We start from the raw sequence: 26,960 nt of genomic DNA on the forward strand, positions 1-26,960 counted from the left end.
TTACTCATTTCATATGTATATACTGTATTCTTTCCTACTGTATTTTAGTCAAAGCCACTCCGATATTGCTCAATCTAATATTTATACATTTCTTAATTCCATTAATTTACTTTTAGATTTGTGTGTATTGTTGTGAATTGTTAGATACTACTGCACTGTTGGAGCCAGGAAATCAAGCATTTCGCTACACCCGCAATAACTAAATATGTGTATGTGACCAATACAATTTGATTTACAGGCATTGATTCCCCTATATGCATTTGGCAGCAGAGCACCACCACTGCTAAATCGTGGCCCCTACTGATTTTTTTTTCTCTCCAAGAAAAGCTCTTTAAAATGGTCAAATGTTCTCTCTGTCCCATGGCAAAATTGTCTCTGCGGCCTAGAAGAGGGCCTTGGCACTGGCCCCCACCCTCCCGCTAACTTGCCACTGCAAGGGGAAACACTGACATGTTACATATCAGGAAGTAACAGATCATGGTTTGTACAGACATCCAAAATCATCACTGGACCTTTTGTTCCAAAGGTCTTTAGACCATTCTACAGCACATACAGCTCATACAGCACATTTAATTAAGTCTGGTCTTGGTCTGTCCCCGAGACGTTTACAACGGTCTGCCTCTGGGATCGTCTCTTTTTCGGACCCAATAACAGCCCATCAATCAAGCATGAACAGGTAGAGACATACCTTAAATATAATGTATGTTTTTCAACCTAGGGTACTACTAGTTCCCCTGGAGATACTTGACCTACAGTGGGGCAAAAAAGTATTTAGTCAGCCACCAATTGTGTTTTTAAGTTCTCCCACTTAAAAACATGAGAGGCCTGTAATCATAGGTGCACTTCAAATATGACAGACAAAATGAGAGAGAAAAAAATCCAGAAAATCACACTGTAGGATTTTTAATGAATTTATTTGCAAATTATGGTGGAAAATAAGCATTTGGTCAATAACAAAAGTTTATCTCAATACTTTGTTATATACCCTTTGTTGGCAATGACAGAGGTCACATTTTTCTGTAAGTCTTCACAAGGTTTTCACACACTGTTGCTGGTATTTTGGCCCATTCCTCCATGCAGATATCCTCTAGAGCTGTGATGTTTTGGGGCTGTTGCTGGGCAACACAGACTTTCAACTCCCTCCAAAGATTTTCTATGGGGTTGAGATCTGGAGACTGGCAAGGCCACTCCAGGACCTTGAAATGCTTCTTACGAAGCCACTCCTTCGTTGCCCGGGCGGTGTGTTTGGGATCATTGTCATGCTGAAAGACCCAGCCACGTTTCACTCAAAATCTCACGATACATGGCCCCACTCATTCTTTCCTTTACACGGATCAGTCCTCCTGGTCTCTTGGCAGAAAAACAGCCTCAAAGCATTATGTTTCCACCCCCATGCTTCACAGTAGGTGTGGTGTTCTTTGGATGCAACTCGGCATTCTTTGTCCTCCAAACACGAGTTGAGTTTTTACCAAAAATAAATATTTTGGTTTCATCTGACCATATGACATTCTCCCAATCTTCTTCTGGATCATCCAAATGCTCTCTAGCAAACTTCAGACGGGCCTGGACATGTACTGGCTTAAGTAGGGGGACACGTCTGGCACTGCAGGATTTGAGTCCCTGGCGGCGTAGTGTGTTACTGATGGTAGGCTTTGTTACTTTGGTCCCAGCTCTCTGCAGGTCATTCACTAGGTCCCCCTGTGTGGTTCTGGGATTTTTGCTCACCATTCTTGTGATCATTTTGACACCACGGGGTGAGATCTTGCGTGGAGCCCCAGACCGAGGGAGATTATCAGTGGTCTTGTAGGTCTTCCATTTCCTAATAATTGCTCCCACAGTTGATTTCTTCAAACCAAGCTGCTTACCTATTGCAAATGCAGTCTTCCCAGCCTGGTGCAGGTCTACAATTTTGTTTCTGGTGTCCTTTGACAACTCTTTGGTCTTGGCCATAGTGGAGTTTGGGGTGTGACTATTTGAAGTTGTGGACAGGTGTCTTTTATACTGATAACAAGTTCAAACAGGTGCCATTAATACAGGTAACGAGTGGAGGACAGAGGAGCCTCTTAAAGAAGAAGTTACAGGTCTGTGAGAGCCAGAAATCTTGCTTGTTTGTAGATGACCAAATACTTATTTTCCACCATAATTTGCAAATAAATTCATTAAAATCCTACAATATGATTTTTCTGGATGTTTTTTTTTTTTGTCTGTCATAGTTGAAGTGTACCTATGATGAAAATTACAGGCCTCTCATCTTTTTAAGTAGGATAACTTGCACAATTGGTGGCTGACTAAATACTTTTTTGCCCCACTGTATCCACAGGGGGGACTTAAGAAAACTCAAAGCTATGACCAGTTGCACATGAGGGGGACAGGTACTTTGGGCACAGTTAAATGTGACTGGGAGTTCAGTAACCAAAGATGGTTGAGAACCACTGTTTTAGTGGATAGTATCGCCTTTCCAGCAGCCTTTTCTCCTTGCTTTTATGGTCACTCAGTACAAAGACTTGGATGAATCAAATGACTGGTTAGATTTAGGAACAAGACACGCATGAGAAATGGAAGCATCTGTCCCATGTTTAAAATAGCTAAATCAGGAGATTCCTCTGAAAGTGAGGCCAGGAAACCACATCTGATTACTAAGAGAGACTTCAGGCAGACAGACACTCTGCCAGCACATGTTCACAGCAAACAAACTATATCCGTCTGTGTGTCAGTCATTCAGTCATTATGTTTCTAATTAAACACATCCAAATGGTGCCAAATACTTCTAAATTAGGCTATAACACCTACATAACATATGAACAATGTTTCAAACATATGCTCTCATAACCTAGGACTAGGCTATGATTAACGTTGATGACAGAATTATCACATTTTGTATGGAGAGCCACACCTCCATACACAAAACAGGAGCCTGAACAGCTTCTACCCGCCAAGCCATAAATCTGCTAAATAGTTAGTTAAATAGTTACCCGGATAATCTGCATTGACCCTTTTTGCACTCACCTTTATGACTAATCACATACGCTGCTGCTACTGTTTATTGTCCATCCTATTGCCTAGTCACTTTATCCCTATCTATATGTACATGTCTACCTCAATTACCGTGTACCCCTGCTCATCGACTTGGTACTGGTACCCCGTGTATATAGCCAAGTTATCATTACTTATTGTGTATTTATTATTACTTTTCTATTATTTCTCTTTTCTTTCTTTCTGCATGGTTGGGAAGGTCCCGTAAGTAGGTATTTCATTGTTAGTCTACACCCGTTGTTTGGGGAGCATGTGACAACTAACATTTTATTTGTAAAGGGCTAGTAAACATTTACAAGGGACCGTAAAATATGTAATAAATAGTCCTATAGCCTAGAGCTAGGCTATTGTAAGAAGCACAAAAGTCAAATGAAGTCCGCTTTCTAGATTATGCCGGTTCTAATTACAACAGAGGACAACATTGACTGTAGTGCCACCTTCATCTGTCTCTGCTGCTAAAGCCACTTTCTACCACTCTAAATTCCAAGCATCTGCCTCTAACCCTAGGAAGCTCTTTGCCACCTTCTCCTCCCTCCTGAATCCTCCTCCCCTCCCCCTCCTCCCTCTCTGCAGATGACTTCATCAACCATTTTGAAAAGAAGGTCGACGACATCCGATCCTCGTTTGCTAAGTCAAACGACACCGCTGGTTCTGCTCACACTGCCCTACCCTGTGCTCTGACCTCTTTCTCCCCTCTCTCTCCAGATGAAATCTCGCGTCTTGTGACAGCCGGCCGCCCAACAACCTGCCCGCTCGACCCTATCCCCTCCTCTCTTCTCCAGACCATTTCCGGAGACCTTCTCCCTTACCTCACCTCGCTCATCAACTCATCCCTGACCGCTGGCTACGTCCCTTCCGTCTTCAAGAGAGCGAGTTGCACCCCTTCTGAAAAAACCTACACTCGATCCCTCCGATGTCAACAACTACAGACTAGTATCCCTTCTTTCTTTTCTCTCTAAAACTCTTGAACGTGCCGTCCTTGGCCAGCTCTCCCGCTATCTCTCTCTGAATGACCTTCTTGATCCAAATCAGTCAGGTTTCAAGACTAGTCATTCAACTGAGACTGCTCTCCTCTGTATCACGGAGGCGCTCCGCACTGCTAAAGCTAACTCTCTCTCCTCTGCTCTCATCCTTCTAGATCTATCGGCTGCCTTCGATACTGTGAACCATCAGATCCTCCTCTCCACCCTCTCCGAGTTGGGCATCTCCGGCGCGGCCCACGCTTGGATTGCGTCCTACCTGACAGGTCGCTCCTACCAGGTGGCGTGGCGAGAATCTGTCTCCTCACCACGCGCTCTCACCACTGGTGTCCCCAGGGCTCTGTTCTAGGCCCTCTCCTATTCTCGCTATACACCAAGTCACTTGGCTCTGTCATAACCTCACATGGTCTCTCCTATCATTGCTATGCAGACGACACACAATTAATCTTCTCCTTTCCCCCTTCTGATGACCAGGTGGCGAATCGCATCTCTGCATGTCTGGCAGACATATCAGTGTGGATGACGGATCACCACCTCAAGCTGAACCTCGGCAAGACGGAGCTGCTCTTCCTCCCGGGGAAGGACTGCCCGTTCCATGATCTCGCCATCACGGTTGACAACTCCATTGTGTCCTCCTCCCAGAGCGCTAAGAACCTTGGCGTGATCCTGGACAACACCCTGTCGTTCTCAACTAACATCAAGGCGGTGGCCCGTTCCTGTAGGTTCATGCTCTACAACATCCGCAGAGTACGACCCTGCCTCACACAGGAAGCGGCGCAGGTCCTAATCCAGGCACTTGTCATCTCCCGTCTGGATTACTGCAACTCGCTGTTGGCTGGGCTCCCTGCCTGTGCCATTAAACCCCTACAACTCATCCAGAACGCCGCAGCACGTCTGGTGTTCAACCTTCCCAAGTTCTCTCACGTCACCCCGCTCCTCCGCTCTCTCCACTGGCTTCCAGTTGAAGCTCGCATCCGCTACAAGACCATGGTGCTTGCCTACGGAGCTGTGAGGGGAACGGCACCTCAGTACCTCCAGGCTCTGATCAGGCCCTACACCCAAAAAAGGGCACTGCGTTCATCCACCTCTGGCCTGCTCGCCTCCCTACCACTGAGGAAGTACAGCTCCCGCTCAGCCCAGTCAAAACTGTTCGCTGCTCTGGCCCCCCAATGGTGGAACAAACTCCCTCACGACGCCAGGACAGCGGAGTCAATCACCACCTTCCGGAGACACCTGAAACCCCACCTCTTTAAGGAATACCTAGGATAGGATAAGTAATCCCTCTCACCCCCCCCCTTTAAGATTTAGATGCACTATTGTAAAGTGACTGTTCCACTGGATGTCATAAGGTGAATGCACCAATTTGTAAGTCGCTCTGGATAAGAGCGTCTGCTAAATGACTTAAATGTAAATGTAAGTCGATCCTATAGTTTAAAATGCAGGAAGAAAGGAGTAGTCCTAACACTCAATAGTTTATCTGAAAGACATGCAGCCAAGGTCTTATAAAGCAGTGCAATGCACATCCCACCCACTTAACCCACTAATGTACACAGACACTAGTGATGGAAGCGCCTCCTCCTCCACTCATAACTCGACACACTTTTCTAGTTTGGGGTGACAAATGGTGTCAGATTGACCTCTGCCATCTGACACTACGTTGAAAACACAAGTGGCTGCTATGGTTTCCAGTTACCAACACCCCTGGCTGCCCTCACTCCTCCGTTCTGACACTTCTCTCCTTTTCAATTTGTCACCCCAAACTAGAAAAGTTTGTGGTCATACACATCCTTAAAGATGTCGGTGCTGGGCTAATAAAATAATACTTGTAAAGAACGGGAAGGCCAGCACACTGTTTATGCTCCCAATTCACCGCTTTATTGACATTGTTTCGCTCTGAAACCTGTCTCTCTCGGTCTCTCTCATATATATATATAAGCGGCTTTATTGGCATGGGAAACATATTGTAATGAAACAGGTCCGGCGTGCTATCGGCTGTGCCGCAAAAGCAGACCACAGTGCCTTGTCATTGTTGATAGACCAAAGGAAATGTCACCTCTTCCACACTGACTTTACGAAATTCAAATGTACAATTATTGTCGTTCATAATTTGGTCAGATATACTTGGATGTGTAGTGTAAGTGTTTGGTGCTGGCATGTCATCACTACGTTTGCTTATCTTGCCAATGAAAAAAAATAGTAGTAGGCAATATCAGTGGGTTTTGTGGCGAATGAGCCATCTGGTTCAATGAATTATGGAGCCGAGTTGGCTTTCCCCTCCCAAAATGTGCTCCAAAGCTTTTTACCATCATTCATCTTTGTTCCATAGTATAGTTTATTTTTATTAAGCTTAGTCACATGCTTTCTTAATTTGCTGTGCGTTTGCCAATCAGTTGGGCTGCCAGACATATTTGCCATAGCTTTTGCCTCATCCCTCTCAACCACACAATTTTTCAATTCCTCATCCATCCAAGGGGATTCTGTATCGTCGTACTTCGTTTGTAGAAAGAGAGTCGGACCGAAATGCAGCGTGGTGGTTAATCATGATCTTTAATGAAGGAAAACGGAACGATACATGAAATAACTCAATACAAAAACAACAAACGGAACGTGAAACCTATTACAGCCTATCTGGTGAAACTACACAGAGACAGGAACAATCACCCACGAAATACAAAGCGAAACCAGGCTACCTAAATATGGTTCCCAATCAGAGACAACGAGAATCACCTGACTCTGATTGAGAACCGCCTCAGGCAGCCAAGCCCATACAACACCCCTACTCAGCCGCAATCCCAATAATACAAAAACCCCAATACGAAATACAACAACATAAACCCATGTCACACCCTGGCCTGACCAAATAATAAACGAAAACACAAAATACTAAGACCAAGGCGTGACAGAAACCCCCCCCCCCCTAAGGTGCGGACTCCCGGACGCACCTCAAAACCATAGGGAGGGTCCGGGTGGGCGTCTGTCCATGGTGGCGGTTCCGGCTCGGGACGTGGACCCCACTCCATTAATGTCCTAGTTCCTCCCCTTCGCGTCCTGGGATAATCCACCCTCGCCGCCGACCATGGCCTAATAGTCCTCACCCAGAACCCTACAGAACTGAGGAGCAGCTTGTGACTGAGGGGCATCTCGGGACTGAGGGACAGCTCGGGACTGAGGGACAGCTCGGGACTGAGGGGCAGCCCAGAACTGAGGGGCAGCCCGGAACTGAGAGAAAGACCAGTACTGAGAGAAAGTCCAATACTGAGAGAAAGCCCAGTACTGAGAGGAAGCCCAGTACTGAGAGGAAGCTCAGGACTGAGATGAAGCTCAGGCAGGTAGTAGGCTCCGGTAGATCCTGGCTGGCTGGCGGATCTGGAAGATTCTGGTTGACTAGCAGATCTGGAAGAGACTGGTTGACTGGCAGTACTGGAAGAGACTGGTTGACTGGCAGTACTGGAAGAGACTGGTTGACTGGCAGTACTGGAAGAGACTGGTTGACTGGCAGTACTGGAAGAGACTGGTTGACTGGCAGTACTGGAAGAGACTGGTTGACTGGCAGATCTGGAAGATCATGGCTGACTGGCGGATCTAGCTGCTCTATGCAGACTGACAGCTCCTTGCAGACTGACAGCTCTGGCAGCTCCATGCAGGCTGACAGCTCCTTGCAGACTGGCAGTTCCTTGCAGACTGACAGCTCTTTGCAGACTGACAGCTCTGGCTGCTTCATGCAGACTGACAGCACCTTGCAGACTGGCAGCTCCTTGCAGACTGGCAGCTCTGGCTGTTTCATGCAGACTGACAGCTCAGGCTGCTCCGAACAGGCAGGAGGCTCCGGCAGCGCTGTAGAGGAGGAAGGCTCTGATAGCGCTGAACAGGCGGGAGACTCCGACAGCGCAGGAGGGAAGGAAGGCTCTGGCTGTGCTGAACAGGCGAGGCGCACAGAAGCCCTGGTGCTGGAACTGGTGCTACAGGATCGAGGACACGCACAGGAAGCCTGGTGCGGGGAGCTGCTACCAGAGGACTTGTATGTGAAGGTGGCACAGGATGGACTGGACCGTGAAGGTGTACTGGAGAGCCTGAGAGCAGGACTGGCACAGGACGTGCAAGGCTAGGTAGGTACACAGGAGGCTTAGTGCGTGAGGCTGGCACATTTTTCACCAGCCGAATAACACGCACCTCAGGACGAGTATGGAGCGCTGACCCAGGTGCCATCAAATCCCCGACACGCTCCGTCGGACGAATCTTGTACCTAAAGCACCAAGCTAGCAACTCCCTCATTACTCTCCACTCCACCTTCCCCATTAACTCCTTCACAGTCTCTGCTTCGCTCACCTCTAACACCGGCTCTGGTTCAGGTCTCCTCCTTGGCTCCTCACGATAAACAAGGAGAGTTGGCTCTGGATAGACCGGACCGTGCAGGCGCACTGGAGCTCTTAAGCACTGAGCCTGCCCAAGCTTACCTGGCTCGATGCCCACTCTAGCCCGGCCAATAGGAAGGGCTGGTATGAACCGCACCGGGCTATGCACCCGCACTGGAAACACTGTGCGCTCCATAGCATAACACAGTGTCTGCCCGGTCTCTCTAGCCCCCCGATAAGCACAGGGAGTTTGCGCAGGTCTCCAACCTGGCATAGCCATACTCTCTTTAAGCTCCCCCCCAATAATTTTTTGGGGCTGCTTTTCGGGCTTCCTTGCCAACCGTGTTCCCTCGTATCGTCGGCTCCTATCTCCGGCTGCCTCTGCTCTCTCTGGGTCGGCCGCCTACCTGTCTATTTCTTCCCACGTCGTATACTCCATGCCATTGCTGTCCATAACGTCCTCCTTTTTCTGCTCCTGCTGTCGCTGCCTGTAACCACGCCACTCGGTCCGTGTGTGGTGGGTGATTCTGTAACGTAGTTCTTCATTTGTAAAAAGAGAGTCGGACCGAAATGCAGCGTGGTGGTTAATCATGATCTTTAATGAAGGAAAACGGAACGATACATGAAATAACTCAATACAAAAACAACAAACAGAACGTGAAACCTATTACAGCCTATCTGGTGAAACTACACAGAGACAGGAACAATCACCCACGAAATACAAAGCGAAACCAGGCTACCTAAATACGGTTCCCAATCAGAGACAACGAGAATCACCTGACTGATTGAGAACCGCCTCAGGCAGCCAAGCCCATACAACACCCCTACTCAGCCGCAATCCCAATAATACAAAAACCCAGAAATACAACAACATAAACCCATGTCACACCCTGGCCTGACCAAATAATAAACGAAAACACAAAATACTAAGACCAAGGCGTGACAGATTCAACAGTTTTTACAGTAATTTTCTTGAAGGGTGTGTGCTTATTAGTAACTGGAATAAGCAATTTCATAAATGTGTCAATTGCAGCATCTGGTTAATCCTCATTACACACCACAGACCACCAAATATTCTTTACATCATCAACATATGAATCACTACAAAACTTATTGTATGACCTCTTATACACCATATTAGACCCAGCCTTTGGAACTTTGGTTTTCCTAGATATGGCTACTATATTGTGATCACTACATCCTATGGATTTGGATACTTCTTTCAAGCTAATTTCTGCAGCATTAATAAAGACATGATCAATACATGTTCATGATTTCATTCCTGGGCGTTTTATAAATACCCTGGTAGGTTGACTGACAACATGAACCAGGTTGCAGGCACTGGTTACAGTGTGAAGTTTTTTCTTGAATGAGAGACAGTCAAGATTTAAAATCACCCAGAAAATATACATCTCTGTTGATATCACATACATTATCAAGCATTTCACACATATTATCCAGATACTGGACTGTTCACACTTGGTGGACTATAGCAGCTTCCCACAAGAATGGGCTTTACTTCAACAGTATTTAACATTTAATAGATTGTCTCTAAGCTTTACAGGAATGTGGTTCTGATTATAAACCGCAACACTGCACCAGTGTCTTTCCGGTAGATGCTATAACCATGTATTGCTACCACTGTATCAAATGTATTATCTAAGTGAGTTTCAGAGATCATAAGAACATGAATGTTATCTGTTACAAGCAAGATATTGACTTCATGGACCTAGTTTCTCAGGCTGCATCTGTTAATATGGGTTATTTTAGCACTTTTCTGGGTTGCTTGATTGTTTTTAATGCTTTACTGGGAAGCATATCAGAAGTAGACTTGCTCATCTCATTTATATTGGAGCTGATCGTGCAGGGTGTGCTGCACAAAGTGGTCTTCCTACTAGGGCACACCTAGCACACATATGGGAGTTTATCAACATTTGATTTATTTTCAAATTCTTTGTGGGTCTGTAATCTGAGGGAAATATGAGTCTCAATTTGGTCATACATTTGACAGGAGGTTTGGAAGTGCAGCTCAGTATCCACCTCAATTTGTGGGCAGCGTGAACATAGCCTGTCTTGTCTTGAGAACCAGGTCTGCCTTTGTTGGCCTTTCTCAATAACAAGGCTATACTTACTGAGTCTGTACATAGTCAAAGATTCCCTTAATTTTGGGTCAGTCACAGTGGTCAGGTATTCTGCCACGGTGTACTCACTGTTTAGGGCCAAATAGCATTTTAGTTTGCTCTGTTTTTTTGTCAATTCTTTCCAATGTGTCAAGTAATTATCCTTTTGTTTTCTTGCGATTTGATTGTGTCTGTTTGTGAACAAAGCCCCAGGATCAGATTGCTTAGGGGCTCTTCTTCAGGTTAATTTCTTTGTAGGTGATGGCTTTGTTATGGAAGGTTTGGGAATTGCTTCCTTTTAGCAGGTTGAATAATTTAACGGCTCTTTTCTGGATTTTGATCATTAGCGGGTATCAGCCTAACTCTGCTCTGCATGCATTAATTGGTGTTTTACTTTGTACATGGAGGATATTTTTGCATGCAGAATTCTACATTCAGACATCACAACCATAAAGGGAAATGGGTTCTATAACTGATTCAAGGATTTTTGCCAGATCCTAATTGGTATGTTGAACTTTATGATCCTTTAGATGGCATAGAAGGCCCTTCTTGCCTTGTCTCTCAGATCGTTCACAGCTTTGTGGAAGTTACCTGTGGCGCTGATGTTTAGGCCAAGTATGCATAGTTTTTTGTGTGCTCTAGGGCAACGGTGTCTAGATGGAATTTGTATTCATGTTCCTGGCAACTGAACCTTTTTTGGAACACCGTTATTTTTGTCTTACTAAGATTTACTGTCAGGGCTCAGATCTGACAGACTGCAAAAATCTAGGTGCTGTTGTAGGCTCTCATTGTTTGGGGACAGAAGCACCAGATCATCAGCAAACAGTAGAAATTTGACTTCAGATTCTAGTAAGGTTGTCCCATCCACATCGAAGGGACAGTAGTGGAGAAGATAGAAAGTTAAGTTACTCAGCGTACACATCATGGACAAACTGAAATGGTCCATGCACAGGCAGCGTGGTAAGAAGGTTACAAAAGCGCCTCATCAATCTCAGGAGGCTGAAGAAATGTGGCTTGTCACCAAAAACACACAAACTTTTACAGATGCACAATCGAGAGCATCCTGTCGGGCTGTATCCCTGCCTGTTATCGGCAACTGCTCCCCCACAACCGTAAGGCTCTTCTGAGGGTAGTGAGGTCTGCACAACGCTTCACCGGGGGCAAACTACCTGCTCTCCAGGACACCTACAGCACCCGATGTCCAGGAAGGCCAAAAAGATCAAAGGACAACAACCACCCGAGCCACTGCCTGTTCACCCCGCTATCATCCAGAAGGTGAGGTCAGTACAGGTGCATCAAAGCTGGGACCGAGAGACTGAAAAGCAGCTTCTATCTCAAGGCCATCAGACTGTTAAACAACCATCACTAACATGGAGTGGCTGCTGCCAACATACTGACTCATCTTAGACACTTTAATAATAAAAAAATTGGATGTAATAAATGTATCACTAGTCACTTTAAACAATGACACGTTCTGGTGCCCTCACAAATTCGTTGGTATATATGTTGAGGGTGGGGCTTAAGCTGCATCCCTGTCTCACTCCCTGGCCCTGTGGAATGAAATGTGTGTTTTTTGCTAATGTTAACTGCACACTTGCTTGTATACATGGATTTTATAATGTCGTATGTTTTCCCCCCTCCCCACTTTCCATTAATTTGTATTGCAGACCCTCATGCCAAATTGAGTAGAATATATTTTTTTTTAATCAACAAAGCATGAGAAGACTGCCTTTGTTTTGGTTTGTTTGCTTGTCAATTATGGTGTGCAGGGTGAATACGTGGTCAGTCGCACGGTAATTCGGTAAAAAGCCCCATTTGGCAATTGCTCAGTACATAGTTTTCACTGAGAAAATATACGTCTGCTGTTAATGATAGTGTAGACGATTTTCCCAAGGTTGCTGTTGACCTACCATACAGGCTAATATAGGGGAGACATGTCATTCAGTGCAACACATAAAACTATGGGGCTGAAACTGTTACAGCTCAAGAGGAATACTAGGACATGGTGAAGTAATCTAACCATTGTGAGTAGAGGTGAAAGGGACTTAGTCAGACAAATCAAGTAAGAAAAAGCGTTGTCCAGTGATTTGTTTCTAACCATGTGTTCGGCTAAGAAGGCTCAATATCCATGTTGCTAAATAAAATAAATACACATAACTCACACAGAAGTGCACACACACCTTTCCCTACCACCACACACTTACTGTACAAGGCCTAGCCCTCCTTAATTTGAATTTGACATGTAGGTTACATTCCACCTTCAGAACAATTACTTATTATTTGAACAGCAATATTTCATTCTCTCAAATATTTTTCCATTAATCAAACAAAGCCTTCTTTGCCATTTGTTTCCCTACTATACACACATATATATCACCAGAAGCTAATTTACCATTAATCCCAGTCATTTCTCAGTCTGTTACTTCATTCTATTAGTTGATTATAAAAAGTCTAACTTAAACTCAGCAAAAAAGAAAAGTCCCCTTTTCAGGACCCTGTCTTTCAAAGATAATTCGTAAAAATCCAAATAACTTCACAGATCGTCATTCTAAAGGGTTTAAACACTGTTTCCCGTGCTTGTTCAATGAACGATAAACAATTAATGAACATGCACCTGTGGAAAGGTCATTAAGACACTAACAGTTTACAGACGGTAGGCGATTAAGGTCACAGTTAGGAAAACTTAGGACACTAAAGAGGCCTTTCTACTGACTCTGAAAAACACCAAAAGAAAGATGCCCAGGGTCTCTGCTCATCTGCGTGAACGTGCCTTAGGCATGCTGCAAGGAGGCATGAGGACTGCAGATGTGGCCAGGGAAATACATTGCAATGTTTGTACTGTGACACGCCTAAGACAGCGCTACAGGGAGACAGGAAGGACAGCAGATCGTCCTCGCAGTGGCAGACCACGTGTAACCATACCTGCACAGGATCGGTACATCCGAACAGCATACCTGTGGGACAGGTACAAGATAGCAACAACAACTGCCCGAGTTACACCAGGAACACACAATCCCTCCATCAGTGCTCAGACTGTCCGCAATAGGCTGAGAAAGGCTGGACTGAGGGCTTGTAGGCCTGTTGTAAGGCAGGTCCTCACCAGACATCACTGGCAACAACGTCGCCTATGGACACAAACCCACCGTTGCTGGACCAGACAGGACTGGCAAAAAGTGGTCTTCACTGACGAGTCACGGTTTTGTCTCACCAGAGGTGATGGTCGGATTCGTGTTTATTGTCAAAGTAATGAGTGTTACACCGAGGCGTGTACTCTGGAGCGGGATCAATTTGGAGATGGTCATCGTCTGGGGCGGTGTGTCACAGCATCATCGGACTAAGCTTGTTGCCATTGCAGGCAATATCAATGCTGTGCGTTATAGGGAAGACATCCTCCTCCCTCATGTGGTACCCTTCTTGCAGGCTCATCCTGACATGACCCTCCAGCATGACAATGCCACCAGCTATTGTCACGCCCTGGTCGAAGTATTTTGTGTTTATCTTCATGTATTTGGTCAGGCCAGGGTGTGACATGGGTTTTTGTATGTGGTGTGTATGTAGTGGGATTGTAGCTTAGTGGGGTGTTCTAGGTAAGTCTATGGCTGTCTGAAGTGGTTCTCAATCAGAGGCAGGTGTTTATCGTTGTCTCTGATTGGGAACCATATTTAGGCAGCCATGTCCTGTGTAGCTCAGTTGGTAGAGCATGGCGCTTGTAACGCCAGGGTAGTGGGTTCGATCCCCGGGACCACCCATACGAAGAATGTATGCACACATGACTGTAAGTCGCTTTGGATAAAAGCGTCTGCTAAATGGCATATATTTATATTATTATTATATTCTTTGGTTGTGTTGTGGGTGATTGTCCTTAGTGTCTGGATGTCCTTAGTTCTTTGTACCAGTTTCGGTTTTCGTTTCGTTTATTTGTTTTGTATTGATTTGTGTTACGTTTGTTTTATTAAACATGGATCGCAATATACACGCTGCAGTTTGGTCCGACCCTTCATCACCACATGAAAACCGTAACAGCTATACTGCTCGTTCTGTGTGTGATTTCCTGCAAGACAGTAATGTCAGTCTTCTGCCGTGGCCAGCGAAGAGCCCGGATCTCAATCCCGTTGAGCACGTCTGGGACCTGTGGGATGAAGGGTAGGGCTAGGGCCATTTCCCCCAGAAATGTCCGGGAACTTGCAGGTGCCTTGGTGGAAGAGTGGGGTAACATCTCACAGCACACAGCAAGAACTGGCAAATCTGGTGCAGTCCATGAGGAGGAGATGCACTGCAATATTTAATGCAACTGGTGGCCACACCAAATGCTGACTGTTACTTTTGATTTTGACCGCCCCCCCCCCCATTATTCAATTTCCGTTAGGCACATGTCTGTGGAACATGTTTAGCTTATATTGCAGTTGTTGAATCTTGTCATGTTCATACAAATATTTACACATGTTAAGTTTGCTGAAAATGAACCCAGTTGACAGTGAGACATTTCTTTTTTTGCTGAGTTTAGAATAATTTACCAATGTGAGAATGGATATGGAAATTGCCTTTTACATTGTAGGACCAGTTCATTGGTAATTTCCAATTGGGTAATTGTATGTACCTGGTAGGGGCCAAGTGCATATACACATTTGATTTCTCAAGGGGAGGCTGTGTAGTCTTGCCCTCTACCTGTGTCTGTTCAGATAGGACAGGTTAAGCCTGATACAGAGGCTATTTCTTTAGGGTTGTTACCCGTGTATATTTTGTAAATCTACTTGTTTGACATATGGCACCTTCACTGTTGGATCAGCAAGACTTAGATCTACATTTTGAGAACTTCAACCTGCCTTCCTTCCACTGATCTTCTACTGCACTCATGACTGCTACAACATTTGTAAACACTTGCATACCAAGACATCATTTGGGTCATTAGTTGGAATCACAGGCAGAAAACGTGTTAATATGCCAACTTTGTTTAGAGAGTGGTTGTCATCAGGACCTAAACATGTGTAGCTAGTAATAATAACTTAGCAGGCGAGAGAATAAGGAATAAGTAGGATAAGTGGAGAGATAGCATGGAGGCATTTCTACCGAAGCCGAGAAAAGCAAAGGAAAGCATGTGATGATGTGATATAGTACAGTAGTCAATGAGAGGTGTGCTATTGGAAGTAGAGAGACAAGGACACCAGGGGGCCAGTAGATAGACCCACAAGGTCTTCTGGAAAGGCTTTTTATGAAACTTTCCCAATTTACATGTCATAACTGACTCATGTCTAAATTAAACAGGCATTTGGCAAATTTGACTGAACACACAATTTTGTTCTCAGGAGTAAAGGCCAGCCTTAGTTTAGTTTTGATCACTAAGCTGTCAGTCTTCAACAGCACCATGCTGTAGACTTCAGCCTCCACATTATCCAGAACCTCAGACAGTCTGATGAGTACATTTCCCTTCTAAATTGGCTTCATAGTCAGTTGCTTATTGCCATTGTGTTGAAGCCTGCTTGGACGTGGCGTCACCTTGGATGACAGACGTTCTTGAAACTGGATGACAGAGTGACTGTGACCAGCCCCACAGGACTCAAACAAGATAACATGCAGAGTAAACAACCATCACAGACACGTCCATATGGCATACCACAGCCCAGCACTGTTCCAAAACCACCATTAGTAAGCACAACATTAAAGCCTATTTAGGTTATCTCCACTTCCGTTAAGTCATCCTCATCCTGAAATCTGTGCTCCCATTCTCTTTTGACTGAGAGGAGCTTCTAAAAGTATTCCTTCTGAGCAAATATGTGAACCCACGGGGCTCTGTAAATCAGTGAGGTGTCAACTTGTGAATTTATGGACACTCTTGCTGGTTAAACAGCCTTATAAAACGGGCCGGAGTGTGGGATGTAAGACTTAAAATGCAGCCTTCTGCCATGGTCTTCTCATGCTCTGTGTACGGGGGTCAATAGGGAGCTACAGTATTGCCGGGCAAGAGTCCAAGTCTCTAAACAAATCAGCAACTCTGAAGCCTTGGGCTAAACATTCGCATACTTCAGGCCAGTCCCTACTCAGCACTCATTAGTCTAGTTCCAAAAACAGTCTGGGCTGACATAGCACATCTGATGGAGAGTATTTATGCAAACAGGCAGCACTGTCAGAAGGCATTAAAACCCCTCTGTAACTCTCACAGCTGTCCTGTAGGTGGCAGTCACTATGCTATTCAACATGTTGTTCCCTTGTGACAGCTAAACCGAGCCCACACCCAGAATGCAGCTAAATCCATTTTAAAGAAGCTGTACATCAAGGGTCATGAGGTCATTTCTGAGCAATATGTCCATCCATTTTAGTGGACACCTTTTGGCTCAGGAGCACCCCCAGAGGCAATATTTCTGTATAGCCACAAAGTCTAAAGTATGTTAGAGAAATGTTTTAAGTTAGGCTACATTTAAGGGAGAAACTTACAAATCTAATAGCTAACGTCTGTTAGCTACTGAATTGCTCTTCTCAGTCTAAATTCCTAATCAATTTGGCTTCTGTTCTGTTCTTAGAAATAAGTAAATCATTGTTGACCTGCTATCGCAGAATAACAACACAACACTGTGAACTCACTATAGAGTGAGTAAAAGAGAGTCCTGTGAAGTCACAGCCTTATTGGCTCCACATATTTTCCGTCATTTTATTATCAAAGTTGGTAGGCTGATTGATTCCAGTTCTACAATTGTCAGAACTGAAACGCTTTGGCTGTTTTTTTAGGTGGGCTGATCTATTTACAGTTGTACAATCATCAGAATTGAAATGCTTTGGGCATGTCTTAAATGACAACCATCTCTAAGCCTACACCATGCTGGAGTATAGCCAGTGTGAATGGGATTCCAGTTAGAATAGGATGCATGACATTGGTTTACCATCAATGGACATTGTGTGTTGTTAACATGAAACCTATGAAAGGGAGACACAAATGGTTGTCCCTTGTCCCCACTGCCTTTTATGATATCTTCCATCCACTGCCTTTTATGATATCTTCCATCCACTAAAGGCCCACCTACATCACAACCGGTGCTCTGAATTAATCTTCCCAAAAAACACAAAGGCGAAAAAGAATGAAGCATTGGAACTTTGCTTCAAGCTATGCAAACACCTTCATCATTACAATGAGCAACGGTTTTAACTCTGCAACCCCATAACATAACTCCATTGCCAGTTGCTCAGGGGGATAGAGTGCTGGTCTTCAACAATCCCATAACTTTCCTTGTGACAGCATTCCATTTCACAGTGATGTTGTGCTTGGACCCGAGCTTGTACTGCTGCTTGTGCAGGCCAGATTGTCTTTCTCCACTGTTTCCTAGAAAGTGGATATGGAGGCCCATTGACCAGGTTGACTTTCAGTCGTTGATGTTTGGTCATATTCAAAGTCCTTTGGGAATCGTGTCAAATCTGATAAGCCGAAACCAGATCCTCAACCTGTTTATCAGACAATTTCCTCACACAACCTCCTTTATGATACAATAGGCAATCGGTCATTCCAAATTCCAAATCCACTGACTAGCCTCACTGGGATAGGCCTAGTCCTCATCTCAATAGCATTAGGTCTGTTCTTTTGGTTATTCCCTTGGTTCTCCATCTCTAGATCCATATTTATGTCAGAACTTTGTAAGACTTTCCCTTTCAGACAACAAACAAAAGCTGCACTGGGTAAACAAGGGAGTGACAAGAGCAACAGATAGGTGGGGAGGGGAGGACTGTGCCATGCTTCATAGGCAGGCGATGAGTCCATCACTGTCTCTCTCTATGTTTCTGGGACCAGTCTAATGGCTTCTCCATTGTCCAGATCTGAAAAAGACTGTCTTAGAGAAAACACCAAGTCTCAACGAACCAGCAGGCCAGAATGAACAGGCAGATTGAGATCTTGTGTGTGTGTGACAGGGTAAAAATCAGGCAGCTTGGCAGGTGCCACTGAGGATGAGTTATTGAGGGGGCACATTCCCCGTCTGGCCGATCCACTCCAGGCCATCAGTGGAATGTCTGGCGGCCGGCGTTGCGTGGGGTCGCACTGTCACACCTGGAGACACCTGGGATACCTGTGACATCACACACACAGTCCTGGGAGTTCAAGAGTTCTAGTTCCTAGTGAGGGAGATTGACAGGATCATCTGATCTGTGATAGAGCAAGAACAGAGCACTCTTTGTCACATAGCCACTCATCGGTTTAACAGTGTCATGAAAGCTTATTGCCAGCTAACACCCGCCTGCATCTCACAAGTTTCTGTACTACTCATAATAGAATGGCCTATGTCTTTATAAGACAGTGTACATATTATATACATCAGCGATGGCTACACAGGGCCCCCACATAGAGTTGTGAACTTGTGACAATAACAAGTTTCCCAACATTCCAAAATATTTGGAGAGACATGCTCATTCTGTAGGTGAACAAGTCAGGGCTAGGCCCCACACTCTCACAAGCATCCAATGGCACCTTTTCCCAATTAGGACAGCATTGGGTCATACCTTGGTCCAAGTATTAAAGCCCAGACTGAAGAACAGTAGGATTCACACAAAACCAGTCCCTCTCAATCACTGGCTGCTCTTCCAACCAACCAACCCATAAAGACTCCTGGCTAATTATTACTTCTATTTGTTAAAGACAGAGCATTATGATAACCCAGCTCCATTCCCAGGGTCAGCCAGTTGGCATTCCAGCACATCCTCGTTGTCCAATCAGATACAGTGTTGTTCCACAGAATTTTCACTAAACCATGAACACAGGTTAATGGACGTCTGTTGTCGGATGGGCCATTGCGATGTCAATGTGGACAAAGAGTTACTTGTCTAACAGAACAGGGGTGTTCATTAATGAGTGTTCAGAACATGGTATTCTTTACTGGAAGCCTCTCATACATAATCCAGGTCGAAGGAATTCCCCAGGGTAGCGGTTTAAAATTGTTTTACTAATGACATGCCACTGACTTTGAGTAAAGCCAGAGTGTCTATGTATACGGATGACTCAAAACTATACACGTCAGCTACTACAGCAACTGAAATAACTGCAGCTCTTTGTTAAGTGTTGCAGTCAGTTTCAGAGTGGGTGGCAATGAATAAGTTAGCCCTAAATATTTCTAAAACTAAAAAAGTATTGTATTTGGTACAAAACATTCATGAAACCCTAAACCTCAACTAAATCTTGTAATAAATCATGTGGAAAGTTGAGATGACAAAACTGCTTGGAGTAATCCTGGATTGTAATCTTGCATGGTCAAAACATATTGATATAATGGTAGCTAAGATGGGGAGAAGTATGTCCATAATAAAATGCTGCTCTGCCTTTTTAACAACACTATCAAAAAGGAAGGTACTACAGGCCCTAGTTGTCACACCTTGACTAAATCAAATCAAATGTAGTTTGTTACATGTGCCCGAATACAACAGGTGTAGACCTTACAGTGAAATGCTTACTTACAAGCCCTTAACCAACAATGCATTAAAAAGTTAAAATAAAAATAAGTGTTAAGTTTTAAAAAAGTAAAAAATAAAAGTAACAAAAAATTTAAAGAGCAGCAGTAAAATAACAAGCGAGGCTATATACAGGGGGTACCGGTACAGAGTCAATGTGTGGGGGCACCGATTAGTTGAGGTAATATGTACACGTAGGTAGAGTAAAAGTGACTATGCATAGATTATAAACAGAGAGGAGCAGCAGCGTAAAAGAGGGATCTGGGTAGCCCTTTGATTAGCTGTTCAGGAGTCTTGTGTCTTGGGGATAGAAGCTGTAAAGAAACCTTTTGGAGCTAGACTTGACGCTCCGGTACCGCTTGCCGTGCGGTAGCAGAGAGAACAGTCTATGACTAGGGTGGCTGGAGTCTTTGACATTTTTAGGGACTTCCTCTGACACCGCCTGGTATAGAGGTCCTGGGTGGCAGGAAGCTTGGCCACAGTGATGTACTGGGCCGTACGCACTACCCTCTGTAGTGCCTTGCGGTCAGAGGCCGAGCAGTTGCCATACCAGGCAGTGATGCAACCAGTCAGGATGCTCTCGATGGTGCAGCTGTAGAACCTTTTGAGGATCTGAGGACCCATGCCAAATCTTTTCAGTATCCTGAAGGGCAATAGGCTTTGTCATGCCCTCTTCACAACTGTCTTAGTGTGTTTGGCCCATGATAGTTTGTTGGTGATGTGGACACCAACGAACTTGAAGCTCTTAACCTGTTCCACTACAGCCACATCGATGAGAATGGGGGCATGCTTGGTCCGACTGTTCAGTCGTGTGGTCAGGTGACACAAAAAAGAAAATTGCAATTGGCTCAGAACAAGATAGCATGGCTGGCCCTTGGATGTACACAGAGAGGTAATATTAATAATATGCATGTCAATCTCTCCTGGCTCAAAGTGGAGGAGAGATTTACTTTATCACTACCTGTATTTAAGAGAGGTAATATCATGTTGAATGCACCGAGCTGTCTGTCTAAACTACTGGCACACAGCTCAGACACCTATACATACCCCACAAGACATGTCACAAGAGGTCTCTTCACAGTCCCCAAGTCCAGAACAGACTATGAGAGGCACACCGTTTTTGTTTTTAAAATTGTATAAACTGTCTTAATTTTGCTGGACCCCAGGAAGAGTATCTGCTGCCTTGGCAGCAGCTAATGGGGATCCATAAATACAAATGTGGAGCCTGTGGTTACAAATGGGGCATCCAATTGCTATTCTGAATCTTCACCACAGTTTGATTTTGGCCTGAAATGTTACATAACACCAGCTATTTAAACCTTAATAAACTGCTTATTACTGCTTAATCAAGGGATCTCCATTTTCTGGAGAGTTGAAAGTTGATGCCAGATTGAACTCTGCACCATTCCACACTATTTTGGTGAAATGGAATACCAATCCATGATGAACAGCTGAAAATCTTCTGTGCATCATAGGGGTCTTCTGAGGAGAGCCATCTTCCTTAACATCCAGAGATGTTAGAGGACTGTCCCAGTTCTAGGTCTTCATTGATGCCACCCTGACCCTCTAATGAATGCTAAAGGCAAAGTGCCCATCCATACCGTGACCAAACTCAGCACAGGGTTTGCCTAGTTAGCACACAAAGACCGACTGAGTGGGCATCTGTTGGATCACCTGCGCTCCACTACCTCGGTGTTTGAGGTGAAACACAATCCCTGATAGGGCGCTCAGCGAGAGTGTTTCACTCCTTGTTGTTCTTCATGCCAGCGTTTCGTGGCAGTCCAGAAAGCATCAAAGGGCTGCAGTGTGGCCTGGGAGTCTGGGATTCACACAGGCTGCTCATTAATACCTGATCAACCCAGAGAGACAGAGGACGTCTGTGGAGTCTGGCCAGCTCTCTCTTCCTCCCCACAGAGACCCCTTTCTTTGCCTCGCTCCCCACTTTAGTTCTTTATTGCGTGGTGTGCACACAAAAACACACCTATAATATCCTGTTCCACCTTTTCAAAGGGGCGGAGTGAGTGTTGAGCGAGAAAGTAGGGTTACAAGGTGAATGGAGAGTGAGTGGAGGGGGGATGAAAACAAAATGGACTCTTGCAGATGTGAGGACACACCACTTTTAGCAACCTCCGTCCCTCAGCATCAATTAGTGTGTCGTCCTTCTCACTGGGCCCTGTCGGAGGCTGAAGTGGATCAGGTGAGGGAGGCAAACGCATATCCCCAGGGTGTGCTGAACCCAGGAGAGGGCAACAATGTCCCACTGCAGGGCCCACAGAAGGCTGCCTGTTGTTGAGAAGCAGAACATGCTTTAGCAGGCATTTCCTACTTTCTCCTCTAATTTCCTCTTGCTGGTTCATGGACAAGGTTGAGAGTGAATGGTTCACCCCGCTGCATAAAAAGCCTTTTTTCTCCTCTGATCAGTCTTACCTGTGCACTTGTGTGTTTAAGTGTGTGCCAACGTCAGTTTCGACTTGACTTATGAGGGTATCAGGTAGATCGTACCAAACCAAAGCTGGAGCATTCAAGAAGGCAATCTCAGTGACTTTTGCAACTTAGAGCTTATACTTCATTGACTGCTGGCAGTCAAAAATAATTGTGGTTTAGCCCTACTTATAGAAAAAGAAACGTTCTTTAAAAGAATAGCCTATCTCTTGTAAAGGACAATCTCGGTTATTATCAATTGACAAAGAGAGAAACCCATTGTAGACTTCTTTGCCCCTTGTTTGACTGATGCAAATAGACCTGGTATATTTTTTTACTCACACTGACTATTAAGCCTGTACTTTGGTCCTCACAGTCTTTTGGTGTATTAGGCCTAACTTAACGTTTTCCAGATGAAGCACGTTTACTATAGGAGAGTTAAATAAATAGGCTGCTGCACTCCATCTCCAATGACTCCTAATTTAAAGCAGTTTGAAAGTAGTTTATCTTAATCTCATTAAACCCCCAGTCTTCTCCAAAACAAAGCAATAACACATGCTCTAGCTAGCTCATTACGACATGAGACATAGAAGTAACATGAAAAACTCAGACACAGAGAGGGATGAGCATAGAAATAATGTATAGACCAGCCAGGGTCTCTAGGTCTGTAACTCATAGCCTAGTTCATGTGACCAAATCCAATATGGCCACCCAAATAAAATATTGTTGTGCTGACACGTAACTTTGTGGTTTGCACCTAATGAAGCATGCTTGAGAAGTTGTGCAACTCAAATCAAATATCCTAGCCATTCCTTCTGGAATTTCAACATTCAATGCCATTCCATAATCAAATTCACTGTGTTTGTCTGACCAATCAACCTGTCAAATTCACTGTCCAATTGCGTTAAAAAATAGCTAACCCTTCTCCTAACCGTAGCCCTTTGAGCTAACATTTTTTTACTCCTAAAGTGGGTTCTGTAGCTCAGTTGGTAGAGCATGGCCTTTGAGCTAACATTTTTTGCACTTTACCTAAAAGGTCTGCTAAATGGCATATATTATATATTATTATTATAAAGTAAAACTAGGCAAGTCAGTTAAGAACAAATTCTTATTTCCAATGACAGCCTAGGAACAGTGGGTTAACTGCCTGTTCAGGGGCAGAAAGACAGATATGTACCTTGTCAGCTCGGGGGTTTGAAATCGCAACCTTCCGGTTACAAGACCAACCCTCTAACCACTAGGGCTACCGCTAACGTTAGCGATAAGTTTTGCAAATGTGTAATATATACTACAAATTGTAATTCATAACATATCATATGAAATGGCTTGTGGACATCCACAAATTAATATATACCATACGAAATGTAACATATAATAAATGGAGTGTCTCGGGTAGGTTGCCCCAATCGGTCCCAACGGCAATACAACAATAATGGAGAGTTCAACATGCAATTCGTTTTTCTGACTTTAGTACACTACAAATGTCTAATTAAGCAGTTTTTTTTTTCTGTTAACAGATGACCCACAATTTGCACTCATCGTGATGACCTGATCAGAACCATGGACAGTGATAGTAAGCTGTCACTCTCCCACACGTTGACGAACAACATGTAGCCTCACTAGCCCGTGACCGCAAATCTGTAGGGGAGGCGTGGCTCCTTCGACCAAGAAAAACACCAGAAAGCTCCTTCGGTTACCACAATCAAACTCTGACACAATGACTATGCTTTGCAGCCTAGCAAAGCTATTTCCTGATATTTTGGCTAATTTCGTTAACCGTTGTGACAGACTCCCTGAGCTATTTTGAAAACATATTCCTAAAGTGGCAGCCTGTGACAAAAACTGGAAGAGTTTTTCGAATTTAGTTATTCCTCTCGCCAAATGAAACTATATTATTAGCTCGTTAATCTTAAATGCACAGGTCTCAATCATCCGCAGTGGGCTGGCTGTCATTTAATATTTGAAAAGCTGAACTTGTGTAATGGGTATTACGCGGGGAGGATGGGCTTTCGCGTCATTTCTTGTATCTAGGAGCTACTAGAAAAAAAACGCAAAGGCGAGAGTGGAACAACTCCATATAAACCGCTTCGAGGGGCTTTGTGTTCCTTTAAATCTAAATATAGCCTGCTCTGAAGCTGATACTCCTAAACATGTAGGCGAAAGCTAACACTTCGTTTAGAAAATAAACGTACAAAGTAAACACAAAAAGCACTTGTTTTGGTTACCTTGTTCAGGTAGGGGTTACGTGTAACGTCATACCCCCTCTTCTTCGTATAAACAAAGATCTTACTTTGGTCTTCGGGTTTATGCATCTCACTCTCGACTGATTCCCGTTTGACTAAACCGTGTGCCATGTTGCCTCCCTCTTTAAATAGCATACAGTAACCCTGAACTCTGTTATGAACACAGGTCAACAAGTGGATGCGCCGGTGAATGCTCTCCCAGTGACAACACAGAACGATGAGCACGAGCAAAACGGATCAGTCTACCTACCGTGAGGAATGAAGTTAGTCTACATTCATTAACAACAATGGTATTTTATTGCTAGGATAAGACTCCTTCATACCTTAATGCAACTATTTACTTGTATTTAATACATTTCAAATGCATCTGATAATTTATGATAAATTCATGTTCTATTCCATCCAGAAAAGAGCTAGGGGCTATGTTATTAGTCATTTAATTTGAGTGAATATTGGCTTTTATCCCTTACAGTAGGAGCACTTACAGTGGGGCAAAAAAAGTATTTAGTCAGCCAGAAATTCTGCAAGTTCTCCCACTTAAAAAGATGAGAGGCTTGTAATTGTCATCATAGGTACACTTCAACTATGACAGACAAAATGAGGGGAAAAAATCCAGAAAATCCATTGTAGGATTTTAAATTAATTTATTTGCAAATTATGGTGGAAAATAAGTGTTATTGTATTATTGTCCATTAGTTTCCTCCAATTAGGGAGGAGTAATAGGGTTAGGGGAAAATAATGAAGGAAAATATATTTTAAAAATATATACACTACCGTTCAAAAGTTTGGTCACTTAGAAATGTCCTTGATTTTTTAAAGAAAAAATGTTGGTCCATTACAATAACATCAAATTGATCAGAAATACAGTGTAGATGTTGTAAATTACTATTGTAGCTGTAAATGGCTGATTTTAAAAAAATGGAATATCTGCATAGGTGAACAGAGGCCCATTATCAGCAACCATCACTCCTGTGTTCCAATGGCACATTGTGTTAGCTAATCCAAGTTTATAATTTTAAAAGGCTAATTGATCATTAGAAAACCCTTTTGCAATTATGTTAGCATAGCTGAAAACTGTTGTGCTGATTAAAGAAGCAATCACATTGGCCTTCTTTAGACTAGTTGAGTATCTGGAGCATCAGCATTTGTGGGTTCGATTACAGGCTCAAAATGGCCAGAAACAAAGGTCTTTCCTCTGAAACTCGTCAGTCTATTATTGTTCTTTGAAATGAAGGCTATTCCATGCGAGAAATTGCCAAGAAACTTGGAAAATTTGCTTTTCAAAAAACAAGAACATTTCTAAGTGACCCCAAATGTTTGAACAGTAGTGTGTGTATATATATATATATATATATATATATATATATATATATATATATATATACATATATACACACTACTGTTCAAACATTTATATTCATATATATACAGTACCAGTCAAAAGGACAAAGCTCCACCGATCTAATGTCTATTGCTTGTGTTTCTTGGCTCAAGAAAGTCTCTTCTTCTTATTGTTGTCCTTTTAGTAGTGGTTTCTTTGCAATAATTCGACCATGAAGGCCTGATTCACGCAGTCTCCTTTGAACATTTGATGTTGAGATGTGTCTGTTACTTGAACTCTGTGAAGCAATTATTTGGACTCTAATGAACTTATCCTCTGCAGCTGAGGTAACACTGGGTCTTCCTTTCCTGTCGCGGTCCTCATGAGAGCCAGTTTCGTCATAGCGCTTGATGGTTTTTGCAACTGCACATGACAATACTGTAAAGGTCTTGTAATTGTCCGCATTGACTGACCTTCGTGTCTTAAAGTAATGATGGACTGTCGTTTTTCTTGTTTTTTGATCTGTTCTTGCCATAATATGGACTTTTTATTTTACCAAATAGGGTTATCTTCTGTTTATCACCCTGTCTTTTCATAACACAACCGATTGGCTCAAACCCCTTAAGAAGGAAATAAATTCCATAAGTTAACTTTTAACAAAGTACACCTGTTAATTGAAATGCATTCCAGGTGACTACCTCATGGAGCTGGTTGAGAGAATGCCAAGAGTGTGCAAAGCTGTCATCAAAGCAATGGGTAGCTACTTTGAAGAATCTCAAAATATATTTTTATTTGTTTAACATTTTTTTTTAGTTACTACATGATTCCATGTGTTATTTCATAGTGTTGTGTACATTATATTCTACAATGTAGAAAATAGTAAAAATAAAGAAAAACCCTTAAATGAGTAGGTGTGTCCAAATTTAAATGGTACTGTATGTACACTTTAAATGCAATTTAGAGATGTTTTTACCTTGGTTTCTTACCAGGGTTAGGGTTAATTCCAGTTAAAGCCCTGTAAAGACCTAGAGACAAGAAGCAAGTACAGTGAGTAAACATTTAATGGAAAATGG

The 26,960-nt window shown here is 43.7% G+C and overlaps 1 protein-coding gene across 1 annotated transcript in view; it reads right to left on the minus strand.

Annotated features, from left to right (window-relative positions):
• Positions 1–24,764, minus strand: part of LOC123997509 (NADP-dependent malic enzyme-like) — a 134,899-nt gene extending 110,135 nt beyond the window's left edge. Inside the window, exon 1 of the mRNA XM_046301821.1 lies at positions 24,549–24,764. Within this exon, the coding sequence (XP_046157777.1) occupies positions 24,549–24,701 (153 nt within the window). The 5' untranslated portion in view covers positions 24,702–24,764. The remainder of the gene's footprint in view (positions 1–24,548) is intronic.
• Between the last annotated feature and the right edge of the window lie 2,196 nt (positions 24,765–26,960).

Source organism: Oncorhynchus gorbuscha, linkage group LG15, assembly GCF_021184085.1.
Source record: "Oncorhynchus gorbuscha isolate QuinsamMale2020 ecotype Even-year linkage group LG15, OgorEven_v1.0, whole genome shotgun sequence".
Classification (NCBI taxonomy): Eukaryota; Metazoa; Chordata; class Actinopteri; order Salmoniformes; family Salmonidae; genus Oncorhynchus; species Oncorhynchus gorbuscha.